The sequence below is a fragment of the Coregonus lavaretus genome (assembly GCF_964263955.1).
Source record: "Coregonus lavaretus genome assembly, contig: HAP1_SCAFFOLD_1437, whole genome shotgun sequence".
NCBI classification, from domain to species: Eukaryota; Metazoa; Chordata; class Actinopteri; order Salmoniformes; family Salmonidae; genus Coregonus; species Coregonus lavaretus.
This window is the reverse complement of record NW_028164123.1, coordinates 93,267-109,993: the sequence shown is the minus strand read 5'-3', so window position 1 is coordinate 109,993 and position 16,727 is coordinate 93,267. Positions and strand designations below refer to the sequence as shown.

The window sequence follows — 16,727 nt, the reverse complement described above, 5'->3', positions numbered from 1 at the left end:
GTGGCATTAGGGGCACAGCCATGGGTAAAGGTTGGGCTACATTTACAGGAAGAGGGGAAACTACCAGCCAGACAGACATCTACCACTAAGTAGAACTGTAGTCAACCCTCAGCACCGTTCTGGGCCCAGAATAAATATATCTAAGTCCCAAATGACATCCCATTCTCTTTGTAGTGCACTACTTTTGACCAGAACCCATTCGGAATAGGGTGCCATACTGGACTTGTTATATGGGAACCTGTCTGGCATCATGGACACCTTTAGCCTGGTCCCAGATCTGTTTGTTGTGTCTCGCTCTGTCACGCCGTGACAATGAACATGGGAGTTGGTAAGACAGCACAAGGATATCTGGGACCAGGCTAGCACACCTTAGTACACTATAATGCCACTGGTCCAGTTAAAGCTATGGACCAGGACCCTGGGCAGAGCAGTACACTATAACGCCACTGGTCCAGTTAAAGCTATGGACCAGGACCCTGGGCAGAGCAGTACACTATAATGCCACTGGTCCAGTTAAAGCTATGGACCAGGACCCTGGGCAGAGCAGTACACTATAATGCCACTGGTCCAGTTAAAGCTATGGATCAGGACCCTGGGCAGAGCAGAGAGCCATGAGAACAGACAACTAAGGGATCTGATTCTTCAGGAGGACAGTCAGTAATTCTAGTGGAGAACTGGGCCTAAGTTGACAGGACCTAAGATCACATCCATTCCCAGTTCAGCTGAAACCCCAGAACCCAGACAGTTCAGCTGAAACCCCAGAACCCAGACAGTTCAGCTGAAACCCCAGAACCCAGACAGTTCAGCTGAAACCCCAGAACCCAGACAGTTCAGCTGAAACCCCAGAACCCAGACAGTTCAGCTGAAACCCCAGAACCCAGACAGTTCAGCTGAAACCCCAGAACCCAGACAGTTCAGCTGAAACCCCAGAACCCAGACAGCTCAACTGAAGGAGAACAACAGAACAGCTGGAAGGAAGGAAGACAGAGAGGAGGAGAACTCCTAGATAAACAGGACAGGAGGACAGGGGTATAGGACAGGACAGGGAAATAGGACAGGATGACAGGACAATAGGACAGGACAATAGGACAGGACAGGAGGACAGGACAATAGGACAGGAGGACAAGGAAATAGGACAGGACAGGAGGACAGGACAATAGGACATGGGGCATTGGACAGGGGAATAGGACAGGACAATAGGACAGGATGTTGGACAATAGGACAGGACAATAGGACAGGACAGGAAAATAGGACAGGAGGACAGGGGATTAGGACATGAGGAGAGGGGAATAGGACAGGACGACAGGGGAATAGGATAGGACAGGGGATATAGGACAGGAGATATAGGACAGGACAGGATGACAGGACAGGATGACAGGAAAATAGGATAGGAGATATAGGACAGGACAGGAGATATAGGACAGGACAGGAGATATAGGACAGGAGAATAAGACAGGACAATAGGACAGGACAGGAGGACAGGGGAATAGGACATGGGGCGGCGCACAATTGGCCCAGTGTCGTCCAGGGTAGGGGAGGGAATGGCCGGCAGGGATGTAGCTCAGTTGGTAAAGCATGGCATTTGCAACGCCAGGGTTGTGGGTTCGATTCCAGTATGAAAAAATTAAATAATAATGTATGCGCTCACTATAAGTGGCTCTGGATAAGAGCATCTGCTAAATGACTAAAATGTAAAATGTAAATTACATGAGGAGAGGGGAATAGAACAGGACAGGAGGACAGGACAGGAGGACAGGGGAATAGGACAGGACAGGGAAATAGGACAGGAGGACAGGACAGGACGACAGGACATGAGGACAGGACAGGGAAATAGGACAGGAGGACAGGACAGGAGATTAGGACAGGACAGGAGGACAGGACGACAGGAGGACAGGACAGGAGATTAGGACAGGACAGGAGGACAGGACGACAGGAGGACAGGACGACAGGAGGACAGGACGACAGGGGAATAGGACAGGAGGACAGGACAGGAGGACAGGACAGGACGACAGGACAGGAGGACAGGACAGGGAAATAGGACAGGAGGACAGGACAGGAGATTAGGACAGGACAGGAGGACAGGACGACAGGAGGACAGGACAGGAGATTAGGACAGGACAGGAGGACAGGACGACAGGAGGACAGGACGACAGGAGGACAGGACGACAGGGGAATAGGACAGGAGGACAGGACAGGAGGACAGGACGACAGGACAGGAGGACAGGACAGGGAAATAGGACAGGAGGACAGGACAGGAGATTAGGACAGGACAGGAGGACAGGACGACAGGAGGACAGGACGACAGGAGGACAGGACGACAGGGGAATAGGACAGGAGGACAGGACAGGAGATTAGGACAGGACAGGAGGACAGGACGACAGGAGGACAGGACGACAGGGGAATAGGACAGGAGGACAGGACGACAGGAGGACAGGACGACAGGGGAATAGGACAGGAGGACAGGACAGGAGGACAGGACGACAGGAGGACAGGACGACAGGGGAATAGGACAGGAGGACAGGGCAGGAAGTGATGTAGATAACTGATACAGGGACTGTGTCCCAAATTATAGCCTATTCCCTACATAGAGTAAGACGGGCTCTGGTCAAAAGTAGTGCACTATTTAGGGACTAGGGTTTCATTTGGGACACAGGCTGATTCAGAAACCAAACAGGGAACATCAAGGGGAAACTGTCTGGCCCAGTTTGGCCACGGATGGAAGCCTCTATTTTGTGCATATCACGTCTGGCTCTAGACTGTCAAAGCTAGTCAATAAAAGACTGTTGTATCCATCTCCTCCAACATCACAGGCTCTGACTGGGGATGCAGAGATACCCCGGCAGTTTTAAAAGACATTACCAGGGTCAGAGATGAAAAAGGTCCAGTCTCACTCTATCCTACTTAGCGTGGCAATAAACATTTAAACCATATTCAACGACCGAGATCAAATTTGCTAAACGAGCACCATTTTTGCGTATAAAAATCTGCTCTCACCTGTTTGGCTTTAGACTTGGTTATGGTATCAGATCTCACCTGTTTGGCTTTAGACTTGGTGATGGTATCAGATCTCACCTGTTTGGCTTTAGACTTGGTGATGGTGTCAGATCTCACCTGTTTGGCTTTAGACTTGGCGATGGTGTCAGATCTCACCTGTTTGGCTTTAGACTTGGCGATGGTATCAGATCTCACCTGTTTGGCTTTAGACTTGGTGATGGTATCAGACAGGGGTTTCTTCTTCTCCTTCACAGCAGTCTTGGAGAACAGCTCCACAAACTCCTCAAAGTTCACGTCAGGCTCCTCTATCTTGTCCCAGACCAGCGACACACTCGCCTCTCTAGGATGAGGGAAAGAGTTAGTGAGGTCGTGACCTTTGGAACCACATAGGCGTTACAGTGTTACACCTTGAGGACGTCTCTAGGATGAGGGAAAGAGTTCGTGAGGTCGTGACCGTTGGAACCACATAGGCGTTACAGTGATACACCTTGAGGACGTCTCTAGGATGAGGGAAAGAGTTAGTGAGGTCGTGACCTTTGGAACCACATAGGCGTTACAGTGTTACACCTTGAGGACGTCTCTAGGATGAGGGAAAGAGTTAGTGAGGTCGTGACCTTTGGAACCACATAGGCGTTACAGTGTTACACCTTGAGGACGTCTCTAGGATGAGGGAAAGAGTTAGTGAGGTCGTGACCGTTGGACCACATAGGCGTTACAGTGTTACACCTTGAGGACGTCTCTAGGATGAGGGAAAGAGTTAGTGAGGTCGTGACCTTTGGAACCACATAGGCGTTACAGTGATACACCTTGAGGACGTCTCTAGGATGAGGGAAGGGTTAGTGAGGTCGTGACCGTTGGAATCACATAGGCGTTACAGTATTACACCTTGAGTGAGAAATATCATCTAACTTTTCGTCCATATTTCATTTGGTATTGTGACAGCAAATCAATACATTTCCATTAAAAACAATTGACACAGCATCTATTCTACTATCAACTGATGTCACTACTGTGGGGGTAATCGTATTGTTCTGCCTCTAGCTTGTTTTCCTAGACTGTCACATTGTCCGTTTAACCAGCTTGGCATTTCTTGTTCGATGGTTCAAAATTCAAAACCTGTTTGTATCAAATACCTCCAAAGCTGTTCTCCAGCCAGCCAGCCAGAGAGGGTCCAGTCTAACCACATGCTGCCAGAGAGGGTCCAGTCTAACCACATGCTGCCAGAGAGGGTCCAGTCTAACCACATGCTGCCAGAGAGGGTCCAGTCTAACCACATGCTGCCAGAGAGGGTCCAGTCTAACCACATGCTGCCAGAGAGGGTCCAGTCTAACCACATGCTGCCAGAGAGGGTCCAGTCTAACCACATGCTGCCAGAGAGGGTCCAGTCTAACCACATGCTGCCAGAGAGGGTCCAGTCTAACCACATGCTGCCAGAGAGGGTCCAGTCTAACCACATGCTGCCAGAGAGGGTCCAGTCTAACCACATGCTGCCAGAGAGGGTCCAGTCTAACCACATGCTGCCAGAGAGGGTCCAGTCTAACCACATGCTGCCTGTCCAGTCTAACCACATGCTGCCAGAGAGGGTCCAGTCTAACCACATGCTGCCAGAGAGGGTCCAGTCTAACCACATGCTGCCAGAGAGGATCCAGTCTAACCACATGCTGCCAGAGAGGGTCCAGTCTAACCACATGCTGCCAGAGAGGGTCCAGTCTAACCACATGCTGCCAGAGAGGGTCCAGTCTAACCACATGCTGCCAGAGAGGGTCCAGTCTAACCACATGCTGCCTGTCCAGTCTAACCACATGCTGCCAGAGAGGGTCCAGTCTAACCACATGCTGCCAGAGAGGGTCCAGTCTAACCACATGCTGCCAGAGAGGGTCCAGTCTAACCACATGCTGCCAGAGAGGGTCCAGTCTAACCACATGCTGCCAGAGAGGGTCCAGTCTAACCACATGCTGCCTGTCCAGTCTAACCACATGCTGCCAGAGAGGGTCCAGTCTAACCACATGCTGCCAGAGAGGGTCCAGTCTAACCACATGCTGCCAGAGAGGGTCCAGTCTAACCACATGCTGCCAGAGAGGGTCCAGTCTAACCACATGCTGCCAGAGAGGGTCCAGTCTAACCACATGCTGCCAGAGAGGATCCAGTCTAACCACATGCTGCCAGAGAGGGTCCAGTCTAACCACATGCTGCCAGAGAGGGTCCAGTCTAACCACATGCTGCCAGAGAGGGTCCAGTCTAACCACATGCTGCCAGAGAGGGTCCAGTCTAACCACATGCTGCCAGAGAGGGTCCAGTCTAACCACATGCTGCCTGTCCAGTCTAACCACATGCTGCCAGAGAGGGTCCAGTCTAACCACATGCTGCCAGAGAGGGTCCAGTCTAACCACATGCTGCCAGAGAGGGTCCAGTCTAACCACATGCTGCCAGAGAGGGTCCAGTCTAACCACATGCTGCCAGAGAGGGTCCAGTCTAACCACATGCTGCCAGAGAGGGTCCAGTCTAACCATATGCTGCCTGGACGCCACCTGTTTTCATTCAAACCTCAGCTTCACGCTTCTAACACATCTTTTTTTCATTTCACTGAGTTATGGTGGTTTCTCAATATGCATTCTACCGTGCTCCACACTGTCATGCTCTGAGCACATTCCCCGAGGACGTTCTCTGGAGGACGTTCTCTGGAGGACGTTCTCTGGAGGACGAGTGTGGAGAACACATTAAAACATTCCATTTGAGAAGCACTCCCTCTACTGGCTGCTCCTCCCCGTTCACTGACCCCTCCCCCTACTGTATTACCTCAGGCTGCTCCTCCCCGTTCACTGACCCCTCCCCCTACTGTATTACCTCAGGCTGCTCCTCCCCGTTCACTGACCCCTCCCCCTACTGTATTACCTCAGGCTGCTCCTCCCCGTTCACTGACCCCTCCCCCTACTGTATTACCTCAGGCTGCTCCTCCCCGTTCACTGACCCCTCCCCCTACTGTATTACCTCAGGCTGCTCCTCCCCGTTCACTGACCCCTCCCTCTACTGTGTTACCTCAGGCTGCTCCTCCCCGTTCACTGACCCCTCCCCCTACTGTATTACCTCAGGCTGCTCCTCCCCGTTCACTGACCCCTCCCCCTACTGTATTACCTCAGGCTGCTCCTCCCCCTTCACTGAACGTTCTTCCAGCCAGGACAATGGCAACAATAGAGACCAAACAAGATATACACAAAGCAAATGTTTTACGTCATAACTATCAGCTAGATATACAGTATGTGAATCATAAAAATCTAGCTGGCCAGATAGTTTAACAGGCAAAAATGACCTAAAACGAATGTTATGCAAAGTACATGCCAATTCTTCATGGCTAGCCAGTTAGCCCTATTGACAGTAGTAGCTAGCCAGTTAGCCCTATTGGCAGTAGCAGTTAGCCCTATTGACAGTAGCAGCTAGCTCTATTGACAGTAGTAGCTAGCCAGTTAGCCCTATTGACAGCAGTAGCTAGCCAGTTAGCCCTATTGACAGCAGTAGCTAGCCAGTTAGCCCTATTGACAGCAGTAGCTAGCCAGTTAGCCCTATTGACAGCAGTAGCTAGCCAGTTAGCCCTATTGACAATAGTAGCTAGCCAGTTAGCCCTATTGACAGCAGTAGCTAACCAGTTAGCCCTATTGACAGTAGCAGCTAGCCAGTTAGCCCTATTGACAGTAGCAGCTAGTCAGTTAGCCCTATTGACTTACTATGGGCTTGCGATCTACACACGCCTATGTATTGTAGGCAGGTCAAAATGCCAAAATGAACAGAGTATGTATTTATTAACATATCAAGATAAAGTATTGAGATGTGAAAGGGCAACATTTCATTCCCAAGTTGCCGTTTATTTTCTCTCACTTTAGCTCAAATAATGGCCTCCATGGTTTTCAAGAAATGTTGCGTAGTTGTTTACGTGGATTCGTACTTTTTCTGTGCATACTTTGTTGAAACTTACATCGACGCTTAAAAACTATGTACAAACGGAGTACGCATCTGAGAAGTGCCCTCTGTGCTCCGTTTCACATACTTTGATTTGAACTCATACTCCGACCGACCCTTCCTGTGTAGGCATTTTCAGAAACAGCCTTGTCCACACTATCATAAATGCTGAGCAGAATCCTCTTAGGTTGGGGCCATGGTCTGAAACAATACAGCAAGGTCCACAAAGAGTCTCAGAATAAGACCGCTGATCCAGGATCAGTATTCCATCTAAAATCACACAGGCCCAGACGCTTCTGTAACTAGCATAGCTGTAATAATATAATATAATATGCCATTTAGCAGACGCTTTTATCCAAAGCGACTTACAGTCATGCGTGCATACATTTTTGTGTTTGGGTGGTCCCGGGGATCGAACCCACTACCTTGGCGTTACAAGCGCCGTGCTCTACCAGCTGAGCTACAGAGGACCACAGCTGTCACATGATTACTTTTTAGCATAGCACTTTTGTGACAACTGCTGAAAAAAAAAAAGGGCTTGTTAAATACATTTGATTGATTGATTACTTTTTGTGTTGAGCCGAGTTGAGCTGTATCCTGGTCCAGTAGAGAGGTTTCATGGGCCTGGGAGGCTCCACCACTCCTTTCCGGGGAGGTTTCTCATGGGCCATGCTTAGAGCATACAGTCCCATGGGTAGGGGAGGGACCAGGGAGCCCAAGCCACAGGGTGGAGGAGGAGGAGGAGGAGGAGGACCGCCCATCCCAGGTAATGGTGGAGGAGGAGGACCGCCCATCCCAGGTAATGGTGGAGGAGGTGGGGGGCCACAGCCACCTGGTAGAGGGGGTGGAGGAGGGCACATCCCAGGTAATGGTGGAGGTGGTGGGGGGCCACAGCCACCTGGTAGAGGGGGTGGAGGAGGGCACATCCCAGGTAATGGTGGAGGAGGTGGGGGGCCACAGCCACCTGGTAGAGGGGGTGGAGGAGGGCACATCCCAGGTAATGGAGGAGGTGGTGGGGGGCCACAGCCACCTGGTAGAGGGGGTGGAGGAGGGCACATCCCAGGTAATGGTGGAGGTGGTGGGGGGCCACAGCCACCTGGTAGAGGGGGTGGGGGAGGTGCCATCCCCATCATCCCAGGTAATGGTGGAGGTGGTGGGGGGCCACAGCCACCTGGTAGAGGGGGTGGGGGAGGTGCCATCCCCATGCCAGGTAGAGGAGGTGGGGGAGGGGGGGGCATCATACCCCCTGGTAGAGGAGGTGGGGGAGGGGGGGGCATCATATCCCCTGGTAAAGGAGGTGGGGGAGGGGGGGGCATCATACCCCCTGGTAGAGGAGGTGGTTTAATGCCACTCTGTTGCTGCTGTTGGCACGTACAGACAAATGCTGGTCCGGCCTTGGGGGAGAAGGGTATGGGTAGGGACAGGGCCAGTTCTGAGGGGAGATTAGGTTGACAGGAGGAAGACAAGGTGGTCACTCCTCCATTCTCCTTTACAAAGGAGGGTGGCATCTGGTCCGGTAAAGGCACTTTAAACTTAAAGCTTTCCTCCATAGGCGACGTCTGGACAGACTTGGCCTCTAGACAACTCAGAAGACTTTCAGTCTGTAGGTCTACATCACAGACCTCCACTATCCTCTCCTCAGTCTGTAGGTCTACATCACAGACCTCCACTATCCTCTCCTCAGTCTGTAGGTCTACATCACAGACCTCCTTCACCATCCTCTCCTCAGTCTGTAGGTCTACATCACAGACCTCCCTGTACAGACCCCCCTCCCCACCACTCTCCAGGGGGTACTGTTCCTCCAGCTCAGCTATCTTAGTCCGCAGGTCCTCGATGGTCTGTTCTAACTGCTGGATCACGTTGACGTGCTCCTCTTTCAGCTTCACTGTTTTCATCACTGACTCCTCCTGGACAGATAGAGAGAGAGGAGAGAGGGAGAGAGGGAGAGAGGGAGAGAGGGAGAGAGGGAGAGAGAGAGAGAGAGAGAGAGAGAGAGAGAGAGAGAGAGAGAGAGAGAGAGAGAGAGAGAGAGAGAGAGAGAGAGAGAGAGAGCGACAGAGAGAGAGAGAGCGACAGACAGCGACAGAGAGAGAGACAACACAGTGTTCATATAAACCTTTAAAGCAATATGTTAACTGTTATATAAGCACAATGAGAACGATATGTTATATTGAACATATTGTTGTTAGAGGCAGGGCTTCTTGAAGGAGCAAAATGACTTCCTATGGGACAAGTTAAGACAAAGGACAATACTTTACCAACAAGGTGCCTCTCCAGGACACATGAGTGATGACTGATAAACACGGGAGAGGACTGAGTCTGCCAGGTATCGGCCCACACAACAAGACCAAGTCCCTCACATATAACCGCTATTAAGCTTATTCCACTAAACTAGCACAACTAACTGTTAGTGGATGCTGCCCTCATGTGGTCAATCAGGTGAAAGGTGGTGAGGGCTATTCTGGCTAAATGTTGATGACGGACCAGAAATACTATGCAATTCTCTCCCAAGGGGAAAATACTGTATAATTCTATAGCTAACCTCTCAGGTAGGGTTGCAAGATCCCCTACTGATTTTATGGAATCTTACCGGTACTTTGCAACCCTAATCTCAGGTAGGGTGACTGACCTGAAGTTCGTTGACTGCTTCTCTCTGCTGTCTCTTCAGCCCCAGGATGGCTGCCTGGTGTCCTGTAGGAACAGAGAGGATCCTTCTAGATTATCCCTACCAGAATACAACTACACCCGACATTCTACATTAAAATGCAAATCAATTTAGAACATTTTTAACAAGCGTTTTTCTGGATTTTTGTTGTTGTTATTCTGTCTCTCACTGTTCAAATAAACCTACCATTAAAATTATAGACTGATCATTTCTTTGTCAGTGGGCAAACGTACAAAATCAGCAGGGGATCAAATACTTTTTTTCCCCCCCTCACTGTAAATTCACAATCTGTTGCATCATGCAATGTTTTTCTTAGAATGAAATTAAAATTGACATTTAATGTGAACATCAAAAATAAGCAAAGGTTATATTCCTCACAAGCAGAGGTATGTCTAAAGTCTCATTTCATATCAAACCAATAGTTAGGGAAAATACACTACTACATTCACCAGCCTGTTCTATAGGAGTCAGACTCAACAGCAGGGAAATACTACAGGATGTTGGGGGACATTAGAGGGGAAATACTACAGGATGTTGGGGGACATTAGAGGGGAAATACTACAGGATGTTGGGGGACATTAGAGGGGAAATACTACAGGATGTTGGGGGACATTAGAGGGGAAATACTACAGGATGTTGGGGGACATTAGAGGGGAAAGAGTACAGGATGTTGGGGGACATGAGGGGAAAGAGTACAGGATGTTGGGGGACATTAGAGGGGAAATACTACAGGATGTTGGGGGACATTAGAGGGGAAAGAGTACAGGATGTTGGGGGACATTAGAGGGGAAAGAGTACAGGATGTTGGGGGACATTAGAGGGGAAATACTACAGGATGTTGGGGGACATTAGAGGGGAAAGAGGACAGGATGTTGGGGGACATTAGAGGGGAAAGAGGACAGGATGTTGGGGGACATTAGAGGGGAAAGAGTACAGGATGTTGGGGGACATTAGAGGGGAAAGAGTACAGGATGTTGGGGGGACATTAGAGGGGAAAGAGTACAGGATGTTGGAGGACATTAGAGGGGAAAGAGTACAGGATGTTGGGGGACATTAGAGGGGAAAGAGTACAGGATGTTGGGGGACATTAGAGGGGAAAGAGTACAGGATGTTGGGGGACATTAGAGGGGAAAGAGTACAGGATGTTGGGGGACATTAGAGGGGAAAGAGTACAGGATGTTGGGGGACATTAGAGGGGAAAGAGTACAGGATGTTGGGGGGACATTAGAGGGGAAAGCGGTGCTCAGAATATCAATCCATCTGTGTCTGCCTAAGCACTGACTCATTGTTGCTATGCAACCTTCCCCCTTTTAATAGCATGTGGGACTACAGACAGACAGCACATGATGTAACTGACGAACAAGGCCCAAAAGAAAAAGGAGTTAAATGATCACTTAGAAACACATTCACAATGTAACCATTACTTACCTTCATCACCCACTAGAGGTACCGTAGCGTGAAAGAAGAGAGATCAAGTTTAGAAACAAGCCTTTCCTTAAATCTACACTGTTGGGTTAAATTAATGCTAGTGATATGTTTCAAGGCACCCCTGGTGTAAAACATGGTAGCTCAACTCCACTCTCCTTCTCCCTGGACACATAACTCTACCAGAACAAAAGCCAAAGCTACCCGCTCCAACCTGGCTGAGGAACAAAGCTACCCGCTCCACCCTGGCTGAGGAACAAAGCTACACGCTCCACCCTGGCTGAGGAACAAAGCTACCCGCTCCACCCTGGCTGAGGAACAAAGCTACCCGCTCCACCCTGGCTGAGGAACAAAGCTACCTGCTCCACCCTGGCTGAGGAACAAAGCTACCCGCTCCACCCTGGCTGAGGAACAGAGCTATCCGCTCCACCCTGGCTGAGGAACAAAGCTACCCGCTCCACCCGCTGAGGAACAAAGCTACCCGCTCCACCCTGGCTGAGGAACAAAGCTACCTGCTCCACCCTGGCTGAGGAACAAGGTTAAAAAACAGAATGAGAGGAAAACAGATGATTGAGTGGAGGAGAGAGGGGTGCTTTAACTACAGAAAGGTGTTGCTTTTCCCCACATTACCAAGTTCCTCATTACTGGCACAGCTCAGTAGATATCTGTTGTAGCACTATAGACTGTGGGTATAAAACATTAAAAGAACACCTGCTCTTTTCCATGACATAGACTGACCAGGTGAATCCAGGTGAAAGCTATGATCCCTTATTGATGTCACTTGTTAAATCCACTTCAATCAGTGTAGATGAAGGGGAGGAGACAGGTTAAAGAAGGGTTTTTAAGCCTTGAGACAATTGATACATGGATTTTGTATGTGCGCCATTCAGAGGGTGAATGGTCAAGACAAAAGATTTAAGTGCCTTTGAACGGGATATGGTGGTAGGTGCCAGGCGCACCGGTTTGTGTCAAGAACTGCAATGCTGCTGGGTTTTTCATGCTCAACAGTTTCCCGTGTGTATAAAGAATGGTGCACCACCCAAAGGACATCCAGCCAACTTGACACAACTATGGGAAGCAACTATGGGAAGCAATGGAGTCAACATGGGCCAGCATCCCTGTGGAACGCTTTCGACACCTTGTAGAGTCCGTGCCCTGACGAATTGAGGCTGTTCTGAGGGGAAAAGGGGGGGTGCAACTCAATATTAGGAAGGTGTTCTTAATGTTTGGTACACTCAGCGTATGTCTCTATAGTAGGGATCTGTAATCACGTCCTAATGAAGGCCCCAACAGCTTCAGTGTAGCCAATCAGGATCATTGCAAGTTAAAGTTTCAAAATAGACGCCATCTTCTAAAATCAGGAGACGCTGAAAACTACAACAGTCTCTTTCCCCTACCCACCTTGGCCCCTACTCTCCTACAGTCTCTTTCCCCTACCCACCTTGGCCCCTACTCTCCTACAGTCTCTTTCCCCTACCCACCTTGGCCCCTACTCCCCTACAGTCTCTTTCCCCTACCCACCTTGGCCCCTACTCTCCTACAGTCTCTTTCCCCTACCCACCTTGGCCCCTACAGTCTCTTTCCCCTACCCACCTTGGCCCCTACAGTCTCTTTCCCCTACCCACCTTGGCCCCTACTCCCCTACAGTCTCTTTCGCCTACCCACCTTGGCCCCTACTCTCCTACAGTCTCTTTCCCCTACCCACCTTGGCCCCTACTCTCCTACAGTCTCTTTCCCCTACCCACCTTGGCCCCTACTCCCCTACAGTCTCTTTCCCCTACCCACCTTGGCCCCTACTCTCCTACAGTCTCTTTCCCCTACCCACCTTGGCCCCTACTCTCCTACAGTCTCTTTCCCCTACCCACCTTGGCCCCTACAGTCTCTTTCCCCTACCCACCTTGGCCCCTACTCTCCTACAGTCTCTTTCCCCTACCCACCTTGGCCCCTACCCTCCTACAGTCTCTTTCCCCTACCCACCTTGGCCCCTACTCTCCTACAGCCTCTTTCCCCTACCCACCTTGGCCCCTACTCCCCTACAGTCTCTTTCCCCTACCCACCTTGGCCCCTACTCTCCTACAGTCTCTTTCCCCTACCCACCTTGGCCCCTACTCTCCTACAGTCTCTTTCCCCTACCCACCTTGGCCCCTACTCCCCTACAGTCTCTTTCCCCTACCCACCTTGGCCCCTACTCTCCTACAGTCTCTTTCCCCTACCCACCTTGGCCCCTACAGTCTCTTTCCCCTACCCACCTTGGCCCCTACTCTCCTACAGTCTCTTTCCCCTACCCACCTTGGCCCCTACTCTCCTACAGTCTCTTTCCCCTACCCACCTTGGCCCCTACTCTCCTACAGTCTCTTTCCCCTACCCACCTTGGCCCCTACTCCCCTACAGTCTCTTTCCCCTACCCACCTTGGCCCCTACTCTCCTACAGCCTCTTTCCCCTACCCACCTTGGCCCCTACTCTCCTACAGTCTCTTTCCCTACCCACCTTGGCCCCTACTCCCCTACAGTCTCTTTCCCCTACCCACCTTGGCCCCTACTCTCCTACAGTCTCTTTCCCCTACCCACCTTGGCCCCTACTCCCCTACAGCCTCTTTCCCCTACCCACCTTGGCCCCTACTCCCCTACAGTCTCTTTCCCCTACCCACCTTGGCCCCTACTCTCCTACAGTCTCTTTCCCCTACCCACCTTGGCCCCTACTCTCCTACAGTCTCTTTCCCCTACCCACCTTGGCCCCTACTCCCCTACAGTCTCTTTCCCCTACCCACCTTGGCCCCCACTCTCCTACAGTCTCTTATCCCTACCCACCTTGGCCCCTACTCCCCTACAGTCTCTTTCCCCTACCCACCTTGGCCCCTACTCTCCTACAGTCTCTTTCCCCTACCCACCTTGGCCCCTACTCTCCTACAGTCTCTTTCCCCTACCCACCTTGGCCCCTACTCTCCTACAGTCTCTTTCCCCTACCCACCTTGGCCCCTACTCTCCTACAGTCTCTTTCCCCTACCCACCTTGGCCCCTACTCTCCTACAGTCTCTTTCCCCTACCCACCTTGGCCCCTACTCTCCTACAGTCTCTTTCCCCTACCCACCTTGGCCCCTACTCCCCTACAGTCTCTTTCCCCTACCCACCTTGGCCCCTACTCTCCTACAGTCTCTTTCCCCTACCCACCTTGGCCCCTACTCCCCTACAGTCTCTTTCCCCTACCCACCTTGGCCCCTACAGTCTCTTTCCCCTACCCACCTTGGCCCCTACTCTCCTACAGTCTCTTTCCCCTACCCACCTTGGCCCCTACTCCCCTACAGTCTCTTTCCCCTACCCACCTTGGCCCCTACTCTCCTCCAGTCTCTTTCCCCTACCCACCTTGGCCCCTACTCTCCTACAGTCTCTTTCCCCTACCCACCTTGGCCCCTACTCCCCTACAGTCTCTTTCCCCTACCCACCTTGGCCCCTACAGTCTCTTTCCCCTACCCACCTTGGCCCCTCCAGTCTCTTTCCCCTACCCACCTTGGCCCCTACTCTCCTACAGTCTCTTTCCCCTACCCACCTTGGCCCCTCCAGTCTCTTTCCCATACCCACCTTGGCCCCTACTCTCCTACAGCCTCTTTCCCCTACCCACCTTGGCCCCTACTCTCCTACAGTCTCTTTCCCCTACCCACCTTGGCCCCTACTCTCCTACAGTCTCTTTCCCCTACCCACCTTGGTACAACTTATTGTATATAGTATCTGTATAGATGTGGTGAGGGCCCCTACTCTCCTCTGTGTAATGAGGCCTGGTCTGATATCTGTTTTAGTCCTAGTCTCTACAGTATCTGTATAGATGTGTTGAGGGCCCCTACCCTCCTCGGTGGACAGGAGGCCTGGTCTATCTTCTCCCACAGGTCTGGGTGGGGGCCACAGGGTCTTCAGGTGCCCAGGGAGGGGGGCCCGGCCCTCAAAGTGTTCCATGGAGTTGGGGGGCTGGCTGACCGCTGCCCACGTGTACAGCTGGTCTTGCTGGGGGAGAGAGAGAGATGAGGGTAGATAACATATATATATTTTTTTTAAATATGGCATACATGAGGACACAAGAGGAGATCAAATGCTCTAAGGGGACGACAGAGGACATACAGAGACAGAGGTAGACGGTAAGAGCTATGGAATACATAGCAGTAGGATGACTCATCAGTTTCCTAACAGTAAAGGCAAGTACAACTATAGACCAGATCTGAAAGGACTGGATACACATCAATAATATGGGAACAGCTCCAACTCCTCTAGTGCACTCCTTTTGACCAGGGCTCCTATCCCCCATCTAGTGCACTCCTTTTGACCAGGGCTCCTATCCCCCCATCTAGTGCACTCCTTTTGACCAGGGCTCCTATCCCTCATCTAGTGCACTCCTTTTGACCAGGGCTCCTATCCCCATCTAGTGCACTCCTTTTGACCAGGGCTCCTATCCCCATCTAGTGCACTCCTTTTGACCAGGGCTCCTATTCCCCATCTAGTGCACTCCTTTTGACCAGGGCTCCTATCCCCTATCTAGTGCACTCCTTTTGACCAGGGCTCCTTGTGAATGGAACACATTAAAGAGGTCTGGATGGAAGGGGTTGAAAGATCCATATTAGCTGCATAAACACTGACATCACACCGTCATGTTCAACATAGTCAGTCTGACATCATCAACACACCATCATGTTCAACATAGTCAGTCTGACATCGTCAACACACCATCATGTTCAACATAGTCAGTCTGACATCGTCATCACACACCATCATGTTCAACATAGTCAGTCTGACATCATCAACACACCATCATGTTCAACATAGTCAGTCTGACATCGTCAACACACCGTCATGTTCAACATAGTCAGTCTGACATCATCAACACACCATCATGTTCAACATAGTCAGTCTGACATCATCAACACACCGTCATGTTCAACATAGTCAGTCTGACATCCTCAACACACCATCATGTTCAACATAGTCAGTCTGACATCATCAACACACCATCATGTTCAACATAGTCAGTCTGACATCCTCATCACACCGTCATGTTCAACATAGTCAGTCTGACATCATCAACACACCATCATGTTCAACATAGTCAGTCTGACATCGTCATCACACACCATCATGTTCAACATAGTCAGTCTGACATCATCAACACACCATCATGTTCAACATAGTCAGTCTGACATCGTCAACACCGTCATGTTCAACATAGTCAGTCTGACATCGTCAACACACCATCATGTTCAACATAGTCAGTCTGACATCGTCAACACCGTCATGTTCAACATAGTCAGTCTGACATCGTCAACACACCGTCATGTTCAACATAGTCAGTCTGACATCGTCAACACACCGTCATGTTCAACAGTCAGTCTGACATCATCAACACACCGTCATATTCAACATAGTCAGTCTGACATCGTCAACACACCATCATGTTCAACAGTCTGACATCGTCAACACACCGTCATGTTCAACATAGTCAGTCTGACATCGTCAACACCGTCATGTTCAACATAGTCAGTCTGACATCGTCAACACACCATCATGTTCAACATAGTCAGTCTGACATCGTCAACACCGTCATGTTCAACATAGTCAGTCTGACATCGTCAACACACCGTCATGTTCAACAGTCAGTCTGACATCATCAACACACCGTCATATTCAACATAGTCAGTCTGACATCGTCAACACA

At 50.6% G+C, this 16,727-nt stretch overlaps 1 protein-coding gene across 1 annotated transcript in view; it reads right to left on the bottom strand.

Annotated features, from left to right (window-relative positions):
* Positions 1-2,994: 2,994 nt before the first annotated feature.
* Positions 2,995-16,727, bottom strand: part of LOC311117436 (uncharacterized protein) — a gene marked incomplete at both ends in the record, with an annotated part of 54,335 nt that continues 40,602 nt past the window's right edge. The window contains 5 exons of the mRNA XM_084192368.1: positions 2,995-3,334; positions 7,513-8,588; positions 8,688-8,852; positions 9,575-9,636; positions 14,872-15,028. Of these exons, the coding sequence (XP_084048494.1) occupies positions 2,995-3,334; positions 7,513-8,588; positions 8,688-8,852; positions 9,575-9,636; positions 14,872-15,028 (1,800 nt within the window). The remainder of the gene's footprint in view (positions 3,335-7,512; positions 8,589-8,687; positions 8,853-9,574; positions 9,637-14,871; positions 15,029-16,727) is intronic.